At 41.0% G+C, this 13,526-nt stretch overlaps 1 protein-coding gene across 1 annotated transcript in view; it reads left to right on the top strand.

Moving 5' to 3' along the window:
* The window catches only part of LOC308281574 (glycine receptor subunit beta-like), a gene marked incomplete at both ends in the record, with an annotated part of 97,795 nt that overhangs the window by 16,359 nt on the left and 67,910 nt on the right, over window positions 1–13,526 (top strand). The window contains one exon of the mRNA XM_080721801.1: window positions 2,626–2,763. Coding sequence (XP_080577927.1) covers window positions 2,626–2,763 — 138 coding nt within the window. The remainder of the gene's footprint in view (window positions 1–2,625; window positions 2,764–13,526) is intronic.

Genomic DNA, 13,526 nt, shown 5'->3' with positions numbered 1-13,526 from the left:
GTGTGCGTGTGTGTGTGTGTGTGTGTGGTGTGTGTGTGTGTGTGTGTGTGTGTGTGTGCGTGCGTGCGTGCGTGCGTGCGTGCGTGCGTGCGTGCGTGCGTGCGTGCGTGCGTGCGTGCGTGCGTGCGTGCGTGCGTGCGTGCGCGCGCGTGTGTGTGTGTGTGTGTGTGTGTGTGTGACAGTTACTGTACGAGAGAATGGCAACGTCATACTATGATGCTATGGATAATAGCGTATGTGGTACAAGATATTATTTTTGATATATTTTTCTTAAGGATGAAGAATGAAATTGACAATGTTACAGGTAAGACAGGCAGGTGTGGGTAATACCTCTTTAGCAGCAATGGGGAGTGTGTGGAATATGGCCTGGAGAATAATTTATCAGCTAGATGTTTATTTATCAACAGAATGTGCAGTGCGTTATACATTTTTTATTTCCCGGCTTGTTTGAATGCTTGATTCTGATTGGTCAAACGCTGAAATCAGAGGTCTGATATTCCTTGATAACAGACCGCTCCGCTCTATAACAGACCGCTGCCTAATCAAAGGCTCAGAGCACCTGCTGCAGTCCAGCTGCACTACGTGAATCTTGTGCTACCGGTATATCCAACATGTCAGCCATGTAAACAAACACACAGCGACATTTACAACTAAACGTAGCTCTCAATAATGTTATGTGAAGGGCTGTTATGTGAAGGGCTGTTATGTGAATCCCCAAGGAGCCATTCATTATCACTTACATAAAATACATACTGTGTATACGTACATTAGTGGTGCAAAGTATTATTTTGTTTACAATACGGTTGCAGTTTAGTATGTGAAATGGCACATGCTTGACTCCGTCCGTCTTGGACGTGTACACTTTTTTTACGGTCTGGGTTTGCCGCTCTGACTTCACTGTGATGTCAGGGGAACCTCACTAACAGAATCCCAGGGACGGCTTCAGGGGGGGGGGGCAAGCAGGGTCTCTAGCCCCCCCTGGTGGAGGCTTAGCCCTCCCTAAGCCCCCCCTACCCACAAACCCAATTGTTAGGGTTAGCCCCCACTTTATTTAAACAGCCCCCCCATAGACCCCCAAGTCACAATTTTCTGGAGCCGTCGCTGATCCCTTTTATGCTTTATGCCCATACATGGAGATCCCTGATGTCATCAATATTAAGCCCATATCTGACTTCGTATGGGACTTCGTATGGGACTTTCACATAACGAATAACTGAGTAAGCATGTTTGGGCTCTCACAGCATATTTCCATATACAGTACATGGATTTCCATATATGGGTACCAGGGGTCTCCATATATGGGTAACTGGTCCGATATACTGTACATCACTGGCCAGATGGCCAAGACATGGTGCGACCTCGCCCTTTAGGATGAGGTCGCTTGTCGCCCTGAGTCATCTTACTAGTACTTTACTTGAGTATTTCCAATTTCCAATAATTTTCCTTTATTCCACTACACCTCAGATCCAGATATTGTACTTTTACTCCACTACAAGTATTTACAAGTAATGAGCCATTTACTATCAATACCTCCCGCGGCTGCAGGCCGTTTTTAGCTATAGACGAGCTAAGCGACCGCCTAGAGCGCCATCCTAGAGGGGGCACCGAAATGGAGGGAGTGGAACCAAACCAGCCCCAAACCGGCCCAAAACCGTCCCCAAAACCGGCTAAAATCACGGCAAACTTTGCTGGATTGCTCCCAAAAAAGAAAAAAAAAAAGAATCATAAATCATGAACACCACATGCCTTTTCTTTGCAAATAGCCACCCACATTCACTCAACACATAGGCATACATGCCACTTAAAATATTCACATCTACCTGCACATGGGCCTCTTCTTCTATAGCGAGATTGCTTTTTGCAGACTCTTATCTCCGGCACCGTTGCTGCCCCTGATTTCTCACATGCCCCATACCGCCACCATGAGGTTACTTTTCGCAGACAACATTATGTGCCGTGACGGTTGCTTATCTCCCGAATAGGGAGTCTATAGTGGTACTTTTAATTAAGTTAAACATTTGAGTACTTTGTCCACCACTGCCTGTTTACTCAGCCACGCTAGACATCGTTTCTCAGACTGAACACAGAGAAACAAAACCTAATTGTCAGTTCAATCTCAGATATCAATTTTTGGAGCGGTGAAAGCGCTCCCAATAGACAGGTATGTCCGTGGGTGGGTGGCTGGGTGGCTGGCTGGCTGGCTGGCCGTGTCCGTAGCCTGGCAATACCTTGAGTGGCCACACACAACACACTAGTTAAAGGAGGGGCGCTGTTTTGTGCAGGCCAGGCACACTCACCACTCACTCACACAGACACACACACACACACACGCACGCACGCACGCACGCACACGCACTCACACGCACGCACGCACGCTCAGATTCACCGCTCCACTTCGAACCGAGGTTTGATTTTTCATTTATTTTGGTATTATTTCATCAAGCCACCAGCCTAGCCAATAGTCACTAGCCGGCTCTGACCAGCACAGCCGATTTGTTATATTTTGATTTGGTTTGTGATGTGATGCTCGTTTGAACAAGTGTAGACCAACCAATTGTACTGCTTGGTCTGAACTAGCTGTTGCATAATGGACATTAATGTATGTGTTCATGTATATGTTTGTAGTTGGTTATACCACTAGTGATCTGGTCTTCATGTGGCAGTCGGACCCAGTCCAGATGGACGAGATCCAGCTTCCGCAGTTTGACATCAAACAAGAAGACATCATCTATGGCAACTGTACCAAGTACTACCAAGGAACAGGTATTTAAAGGGATATTTCACTTCACACGCACACACCCAAAAAAACAATAAAAAATATACAAAAAATATACACAAATTGGTCATTTTATCGTGGACTCAGGATCTTGTGAACACCCCAGACAGTTTTTAAGTTGCTCGATTCAGTATTTAGATATTAATTGTATCAGACACGGCCCCATCCTATAAAAACCCATTGAAACTTCAAACTCTATTGGTAACCCATGATAGATTCATCCTTAGTGGTGACTCATATTGTCCCCTTTATTATTATTATTTATTGTATGTTTTTCCCTTCATTTTCTAAAAATAATTTAAAAAAAAAGTAATGCCTGATTACATCAGGAAGCCATTATGAATAAACATGAAGCCCATGACTCAGGGGTGTCACATTAGAAGATAAAAGAACACCCAAGGGTCGACTATCGCCTGACTTAAAGGAGTAGTTCACCCCCAAAATGACTTTTCCTATTGATTATGTACACCATGGAGACTTAGGAAAACCCTAACCCTAACCCTAACCCTAACCCTATACGATTTTATTTACCCGTAATTGCCGGACTATAAGCCGCTGCTTTTTTCCCCATGTTTTGAACCCTGCGGCTTATACAACGGTGCGGCTTATATAGAGATTTTTACAGCCAACGGCCAGTTAGTTCGTTTTACAATGGTCTTTAACAAAGATTTTTATATAGATTTATACAACTAACGGTCACCAGGGGCGCTCTAGCGGCAAGCATGAGGGACACCTGCGGCTTATAGTCAGGTGCGGCTTATAGTCCAGCAATTACGGTAACTATCATCAATATTTTATATCAATGTTCTTTTTTGGTGTCAGCTCTGAACGAGTCCCCAGAAGTTCTTCACTCTGAACACAAATAACTGAGACTTATTTCACATTACCAAATGTAAACAGAGGGGCAAGCTAAAAAATACAATAAAATAGCCTTTCTTTGACCCCTTCAGAATGAGACAACAGGGACAATATTCTTGTCTGATGGTGTTGGTGGGCCGTTTATAATACAATTCAGGAATGTAGCCGCTGCCCATTTAAAATGTGTCCTCGGCCCGTATTTGGCCCCCGGGCCATACTTTGGACACCCCTGCCAACTGAAGTTCCTCCAACACACACCTGATTCAACCCCAGGGGGGTCCAGGGGAAAAATCCGCCAAAATGCATGCCTAAATTGGAACAGTTGTGGACACAAAACTACAATGATTGTGGCTACCCTTGACCCACCAAATGTAAGCTAACCCCTGAAAATTCACCAATGCAGTGTAAAACATCACATGTCTCTTACCAAATTGTAATGCTGTGATCATTTACTAGGGAAAAGAGGAGTGAAAAAGACTCAAGACCTCATTGGAGACATAGTGAATAGAGAAATGGTCCATCAAGGTCATCAATTGATAGGCAAAATCTTATGAATATATTTCAAACTATGTAAACTCTACAGATGTTTTAGTGAGAGTAGTGCTGTAATATGTGACTGGGGCTGGAGGAAAGGTCCATAAGTTGGCAATAGTGAAGTCCAGCAAATTAACAAAATAGGTTTGATTTTGAATTTTTGGTGTTTATCCTTTTTTCCATATTATCTAAGAGTGTTTTAGAACCTTCTCATTCCAATGAATCATTAAATAGCTTAAATTAGTTTGTAAACTGAGCTGTGTTTTTGTGTTTCCTTACACCCTTCTGGGGGTGGAGACCAATGTTCCCTCTAAGCTGCGCGCATGCGCGCCCGCGCACAACTCAGGACGCTGTAGCGCACGGCAAATCTTTGTAGCGCACGGCAGATTAACACCAATAGATTTGTGAAACGCAGCAGTTGATTATTTTGTGTACTCAGACTCTGTCTGCCTGCATATGCTTAACATAGGCAACGCGTCTCTCTCTCTCTCTCTCTCTCTCTCTCTCTCTCTCTCTCTCTCTCTCTCTCTCTCTCTGTGCCTCGGCTGCCTCCCCCCTCTCGCCAAATTCTCTCCCTCTCGTCTCGACTCGATTCTCGCTCGCCTCCCCCCTCCTCTCTCTCTATCTCTCTCTCTCACACACACACACACACACACATGCAGGCAGGCACGTGTGGTAAACAGAGACTTCTTCGGACTAAATTGTTTTATTGCCGTCATAAAACTTTCTCAGTTGCATCTTCTATGTGTGCATTAACGTTAGCAACAGCGTGGCTGTAGGGAAGGCTACCAAAACAAAACAAACGCATGTGCTTTGCTTCGCGTATCAGAAGCTCAAAGGACCATGGTTGGTAATGTGCAGTTTCATAAAGAAATCCCCCGCCTGTGCACAGCGGAGATTAGACCTACAGTACACACTACTCCTCCATCCAGCTTCCAGGTATGAACTATATAAACTGCAATGTTTCTCTGGAGCTGACGAGCTTGGCGTCTCACCTTCACGACGAGTTACAGTAACAAAAATAAGAACTCCAGTCCTGTAATGCATTGGTCCCAAATTGGGTCTGGGGACCCCGGGGATCTTGAGGTAGTTCCAGGGGTCCCCAGCAAAAGTTAGGAACCAAATGGACCCTTATGTAACTCAGAGTGTACAAATGGAACCCCACACTCAGAGTTAAATTAACTTGTTGATTTTATAAAAAATATAAATTGGGTTAGGATTAGGGAGAGAGTCCACCTCTCTGTAAGGTCTGTAAGGTCTAGCTTAGGTCATATTATATGATTTAATTTTTTGGAAAGCAATCTACAAGGTCAAAAGCCAGTGTTAATTTAAATTGAGTGTGAAATGGTAGGCCTATACCAAATGTTCACATGTATGCTTACATTGGCACTTTGGCACATACAGTAGGCTACACATAGTGCTTTTGGACTGTATTTTATTCATAATAATGACACTTCTTTAGATGTGTCAATGTCAATATGTCAATGTATTGTTATTTTGACTCATATTTAGGCCCATTGTTTGTATTGTATTTACACAACATGTTGTCAACATGTGTATATACTATATAAGATAGATAGATTTATTATCCCAAGGGGGGAAATCAGTCTGTAGGCCTAATACTGAATAATAATGGATATAAAACCCTTTTTCCCCCGTCTTTTTAAATGTAACTGTCCTATAGTAGCCTACAGTTTATTAACAGTAGTCGAACCGCTATTACTTATTCTGTAATTAAATTTGAATAAGCCATAACTTGACATGACTTTACGCACTGACGCAGTATACACTCGTGCACTCGACATATTTGCTCATCAGTGCTCAAGTTGTGCTCAGAAGGTTGGAGTGTTTGCTCAGACCGAAAAAAAATTAGAGGGAACATTGGTGGAGACACACATTAACATGTCAAAGCCAACATTCACATCTGCAGTTTCTGTTGGCTAATGTTTGGTTGTTGTTCTCAGGTTTCAGCTGTAGTGCAGAATACCATCAATAGGTTAGGGCGGGTGAGGGGTGGAGTTAACAATCCATTGTTCACACCCCTTACCTGACTGCTAGTAATGTGACAAACTTTGAGAGACCTTTACTCAGACATTCAAACAACATTCAAATAAGCATATCTTCTTCAAATACATTCAGATTTCAATGAATGACACGTCATTTGAAAGCTTATATTCTGTACTTTCATTACCTGCAAAAAGCGGAAAAATACCAATGCCTAAATAAGGACCCTTTCTCCAGCCTCAGTCACATAGTAATGTAAACCTATAGGGTGAAAAATGATAAAAACTAGTAAAAATAAGGTGTAATAATAATGTAATATGAGTAATGCATGGATGAAAAATACAATGGCAGCTGATTATATGTGCTGTAGGGCCCCTGTAGCAGAATCAACATTGAAATTGTAATTTGATTTTGTCTCTATTGATTTATTGACCAATGAACAGTTGTGTGACTGGTTATGGGAAGCCGGCTTCCCATATGGGGCTTGGAGAGACTGCTGGAATGCTGATCTGTTGAATCTAATTCAAACTGACAGCCGAACAGTGCATTACAATCATCCTTATTTAAAACCTGAACGGTATATTAAAATGTGTACAGTGGTGTAAAGTAACATGTGCATTTACTCAAGTACTGTACTTAAGTAAATTTTTTAGGTACTTTCTTCACTGAAGTATTTCCAGTTTTCAGTATTTTTAGTTCTACTCCACCACATCTCAGATAAGAGGCAAATATTGTATATTGTACTTATTTGAAGACTTTCTAGTCAGTTATTTTTACTTATTTAGTGCTTTTTATTACGAAAACATACAATAACCACTTCAGCCCAACATACATTTTGGCCATTTGAAAATAGCCGATCTACAAGCTTACAATGTGCCACGATGAGACGCATTTTGAGCTATTTTCAAAAGATGTTTTTTGAAAAAGGTGTGGAACAGGCAGCACAGTAACATAAACATGTGTCCGCACTGCCTCTGTCTCTCCCTCGCGGTGCGAGGCGCTGTGTGCTTGTAGATTGGCTGTTTTCACTAGTTTAAATCATTTTTAAAATGATAAATGCAAAACCAACGGTTTTGGACATACAAGGTTTTCACCCGACAACGACGATTTACATCCCGTCCATCCCATAGCCAGAGGGGACGGGACGGTCGGCCGAGACATGTGATTGGTTAACACAACCAGCCTCCATTTCATTGTGAAACCTCTCCAATAAAGGTCGCAAAAAAGAAAGAGACACCTGCAGTACTTGAGTGAATGTACTTAGTTTCTTTCTACGACTGCACCTCAGCAATCTACAGTATTTCCTAGTGTCTGGCACAGTGGTTCTCAAACATTTTACGGTAAATAATATGTAAAATACAGCATCTGTCACAAGGAAAACTTGCCAGAATAGTATTTTCCATTACAACTGATTATAAAATAAAGAACTTGATTTTGCACAGTTTTGAGTGTGCGGAGGCTCCATTTAATTTTTCATCTTGCTCTATTTTGGCTCCAGCCATTACAACTGATTGAAAATATTTTCATATACTTGACATTTAAGCACTTGAACCCCAGCGTCCCTATTCTGGATCGGCTATTTTTGGTGAACCTTCCCCCCTCAGAATAGGGATGCTAGGGTTCAAGTGGTTAAACTACAAGTGTAAAGTTATGTTCAGTCAGTTCTGATGGAAACTGATATTTTCTCTGTGACATCATATAGGGGCGGCATAGCTGAATGGTTAAGGGAGCCCGCCTGGGGAACCAGAGCCCCTGCTTGTCCCAGGTTCCATTCCAGGCCAGGGTAGCAATGTCGATGTGTGTCCCTGAGACTCTTAACAGCTAATTGCTCACGTGCTCCTTGTGGGCAGTGAATCAGCTGAAAATAGAGTTTCCCTAGGTATCTATTATTAGTATCTCAGGTGGAAAGATGCATATTTATAATATTAGATTCTAAAAATTAACAGGTGCCGTGGATGAAAAGCAGGGACGTGCAGAGAGAGTTAGAGAGGCAGGGGCTGAAATTTCTAAAAGGGCCTTAGGTGAAAATATTGAAAATAGCCAACCTCCAAGCTCACAACAACTGTTGTGAGCTTGGAAGTCGGCTATGTTTGGTTGGTACTTGAAAGCACACTAAACTACAGGCATAATTAAGTGAATACTGGAGATGTGGCGTAGCGGCATGGATTTCTACACAGAGAGGGCAATTCTTTCAACATAAGATGCTGCATTCAAGTTCAGGAGAGTTTGGACAAGGCAATTCTCTTGAATGCTGCCTTCAGGTATGGCATGGAAAGAGGGGCATTTGCATCTCTTTCACCATTGCGAAAAAAACTGCATTCATGGTGCGGAGAGGGCACTTTTTTTACAGACGGGTAAAAGGGCAGGGGCTCAAGCCCCCTTTGATGTCTATGTGTGCACGACACGTGCCTGATGAAAAGGTTATTTACAGCTGGGTGCCCTGAGTCAAAGAAAAGATTGAAAACCCCTGCCTGTAGTGTGGCACAGCGCCCACTTTGAGAACCACTGGTCCAGCACCTTGAAAAGGAGAGAGACACTCTCACTGCTCTGCTCATACTGATAATAAGACACTTTGACCCACTTACTTATCATTAATCCATGCTTGGACTGCTGCCCAGTTATCTATCCACTCACATGTTATGTAAACAGCGTGGCAGCACATTCCCAGGGCTTCAACATTCTCACCGTTAGAGCAGGGGTTTTCAAAGTGGGTGCCGCGAGATAATTTAATAATATTTGGAATTTATTTGGACACTTGAAAAAACATTTTAAACTTGAAGTACAAAGTTATTTTCAGTCAGTTCTAACCAAAATGGCTGTTATCTCAACGTTTTCCTCGCAACATAATCACTAAAATATTGTCACTGTCGGGCAGAAACCTCGTATCTCCAAGTTTCAAATGTAAAGCAAAGCCCTGCTTCATCATACAAGACTGTCGCACAAAACTAGTGAAAACAGCCGATCTACAAGCACTGTGTCAGGGGCGTCAATTGGTATGGCAGGGGTATGCAGCTGCCATACCCTGGGTCCAGGGGGAAAATAAAAGTTTTTTTTTTTTAAATATAAATCTATCAATGTCTCTTTGTCTATCTGTGCTGGTTATGTTGTTAAATTACAGTAAAATAACTACAAATGCAAAATGCAATGCATTATTGTTAATTGTGGCACGTTTACTAACATGCCAAGTTTAGCTGCAATTGAACAACCGTTCCAGGCTGCCATATCCAGCCCAAGAAACCATAGAAACGGCCGGGGGGAAAAATAGAATGTACTTCTTAAAATAAATGTATCATCATGCCTGTTGCTAAGGTATGGCAACATGACTGGTGTCTTGCACGCGCGCGAAGACACCAGTCATGTTGCCATACCTTAGCTTTTTCTGAACTGACGCCACTGCACTGTGTGCTTGTAGATCGGCTGTTTTCACTAGTTTAGTACATTTTATAAGGTTTCCACCCAACAACAATGATAGGCTATAAATATAAGGTGCTGGAAGTGAAAATTAAAATGTAGGGGTGCCTCGGATTAAAACAATATTTATGGGGTGCCCTGAGAAAAAAAGGTTTGTGAACCCCTGCGTTAGAGGGTGTAAAACAAAGTAAATGTGACCTGATTTTAAACATAGACGCATCTTGATGTGCTGTGAGCTTGTATATTGGTTATTTAAAACGCATTATTACACCTTACTTTAACCATTATTTTATGCTTTAGCTATTACAGGAAAATAGCAGATATACAAGTCTCAGAATATTTTTGACCCGATTCTATAAAAGTCTTCTAAATCCTTCTGCTAAATCAGTGGTTCTCAAACCTTTTCATGTCAACGACCCCCACAATTACATGTGTTTTGGCCGCGGACCCCCATCTCAAAATATGTTGTTCCAGGGACCCCCCAGAAGCAAATATTTGACTAGCAAATGTTCAAGTTTAAAAAGATATATTCAAAGATTAATTTGCAGAAAAAGCACATCTACAAGCTTGCAGCGCGGAACTCTGTGCCACGTTTTGAGCTTGTATATCTGCTAGTTTTTTTTTTTAATAGTTAAAGCATAAAAGAATGGTTAAAGTGATCACAGGTCTTAATGGGTCAGAAAAACAAAGACAAAACAATTAAAAACAATTGTGCCAGCGCTCAGGTGCCATTCAGACATTGACTTCTAATTGTCTGAGTGGCGGCAATTCCAGGGGTCAGGGTTAAGGTTAGGTATTCATACTTGTCAGTGACTCCGCCCCCTGCCCCCCTCCTCCATGCTGTCGGGCAGAAAGCACGTAGAACGTCACAACAACAATAGCGTCGCCCATGGAAGAGAATACGCAAGCTGATAATAATGCTCACTGTAAAACACAACACTAACTGATAGGGTTAGTGTTAGTAGTACTACTAAATAAGGACATACAACTAAATATCATCACCCGACGATCTGGCCGCAAGAAAATATATCGCTCAGCGATTTCTTCCCGAGCGTTTCTAGATATCTAGTAGCAATTGATATTTGGCTCTGTCGCAAACTTATCATACAGTATGAAAGAGGCTGCGCACCCTCAAAGATCCGTGTTAAATGAGAGCAGACAGCATGTGAGCACAGACAGAACTTATGTCTGTCTGTATGGATGGATGGATAGATCGATGGATAAGATCGATGGATGGATATATCATGAACTGAAGCGTAGGGAACGTTAGGCGAACGAGGCGCCCGCCTACTGAGAGCTGATCTCGCCTAAATTAAAACATAAATAAATCTCTATTTCCATTGTGTAAAGACCTGACTGGACAGTACAGTGTGGAGAGGACCTAGGCCTAGGAATGTCGCTCAACCAGTTCCATTCATTGACTATAGTAAGCGGCCGGGCAATTGAGAAAGTGTTACGCTTTTAGAGATGTAAATGTGGGCTGCCATGGCCATTTAACTCAAGTCGCAACAACAGAGACAATAACACACTGAACAAAGTCCACTCTGCTTTCCTCCTACCTGTAGGATATCCTCTGTTCCAAATTAATAAAGTCCTTAATGTAGTAAGTAAACAGCTTCCAAACACAATATGTGATGATCGTGATTCGATTATTGTGTTGTTTAAATCCAGCACTGCTGGATTAAGAATTGACGTCGTCTTGTTGTCTCTCCAGCTGTAGCATATTAAAACTCGTTAAGCAAGCCTCGTCCATTTAACACATAAAAAATAAAATGTATTTCATAGTTCACCCTCAAAATGACTTTTCTTCTATTGATTATACTCACACCATGGAGACTTGAGTTCAACAATATTTTGCTGTTTTTATTACAGACGTGAATAGAGTAAACTATGAATAAACCATGGATTGACACCTACTGCACATACAGTATGAAACAGAGCTGCTAACTTTAAATGCATTTTGAGAAGAAATGCTGTTATTTGTTCCAAAAGCTTTATACCCTGTATATATATAAAATGTCACAATGCGACATAGCTTTACACAATGCTGTTCCCCCTCCCAATGTATAGGCTATATGTTATCCATTTTCAACCGTTTTTATTTTATTTGTGACACTTGCTTTGGCAAGGATCATCCTGGTGAAATATCTGACAGTGTGTGATCAATCTCATAGTGTGAAAACCACAACAATATTATTATGACAGACGATTTCAAGAAAGAAAGTCACTTGTTTAGTGTGAAATAATCTAACGACCTGATGACTCGCCGACCACGCAACATCGTACAGTGTGTTAACACTGTACTACACAACTAACACAACACTAAACACTCGCAAAATAATGCTCCGGAGTTATCTCCTCGTCTATTAGAACACCAATCGTACAACAACTGTCCGGCATGTGGCAAAGTCGCTTTGCAATCCTTTTTGGAGGGCAGTGAAACGCTTCTGTCGGGTTGCAGACTGGAGGTCTGTGCTAGATCACGTGGTTTTCTGCCCGACACAAGTAAACCAGGGGGCGTTCCCACAGCGTTGTTACGACAGCTGACAAGTATGAATAGGGTTAGTGTCGGAATGGGGGGATTGATTGATTGATTGATTGATTGATTGATTGATTGATTGATTGATTGATTATTTTATTAGACAAAAATGGAGAACAGTACGAGTATAGTCAATACAATTGAAATGTATTACAGTACAAGTACAGTTAAACCCCCTGCCTAAAAGGAACATCTCGAATAAGACTTTCTACAGACTTTTTTACATTGAAAGCCCTCAGTATTTAATTCATGGATATAATAATTAGCAAGCAAAAAGCAAAAATGGTTGAAGTGGGATTGAGTCCCAAGGTGGAGGGGCCTAGAATAATTTTATACTTTAGCTATTGAAAAATAGCAGATATACAAGCTCACAGCGTGGCACTGCGAGCTTGTAGATCTGCTATTTTTGAAAAGTTGTGAAATGTGTGAAAATCTTTGAATATACCAATATATATATATATATATATATATTTATATATATATATATATATATATATATATATATATATATATATGTTTGATGACAGCGCTGTATATATATATATATATATATATATATATATATATATATATATATATATATATATATATATTAGGGTGGATCTTAAATTACCTTTTTTAGATTTTCTTGAGTCTCACCCCCCAATTATGTTCCAATGTACAAAAAACTGCTTTGGTTAAAATTTGGTTGAATTTCAAGCATATTTAGAGGTAGCTCAATCAAGTCAAAGATTGTACATTTTATTGGTCAAAATCGAATTGCACTGCAGGCACATTTAAGTTATACATTACACATTATTCTTATACTAAGCACAGAAATTATATTTTTTAAGCTTACAAATCTAAACAAAAATCTTATTACATGTTTGTCATATGTCAAACCAGAATTAATGTATTGTAGGAAATAGCAAAGCAAAGAATGACAAATTGCTATTTTTCATTTTACGTGCACAATGACATGTCTCTATTGCACACTCTTCAATCATACTCACAACACACAACAAGCACACAGCCCCACTTCCTTGTTTACCCCCAAAACCCCTGAAAGTCACTGCAGTATAATAATTCAGTAGTTACTGATCAATTAAAGTTTGTTTACGGCTATCGGGATACTTGTGCCGATGGTTCTGCACATTGGAGTTGGGACTCATCTTTAGTAATGAGACCACAATATTCTTGTATTAGGGCAACCCCAAGCTCTGCATGATCATTGACAACATTCATCGCCTTCACTACAGCCAGAGCTTCTTGGTAGTCCACCCTGGGCTTCCACTCATCGGGATCAACGTCAAGGAAGTCATCTGGGAGATCTATCATTTTGAAAAGCACCTTGGATTTGGGAGACACAAAATCTTCAATGTTCTTCCTTGCAATTGTTCCAAGGTCAACAGTAATTCTCTTCAT

Source organism: Nannobrachium achirus (assembly GCF_963921795.1).
Source record: "Nannobrachium achirus genome assembly, chromosome: 3".
Lineage (NCBI taxonomy): Eukaryota > Metazoa > Chordata > Actinopteri > Myctophiformes > Myctophidae > Nannobrachium > Nannobrachium achirus.
This window is presented reverse-complemented; position numbering and strand designations above follow the sequence as displayed.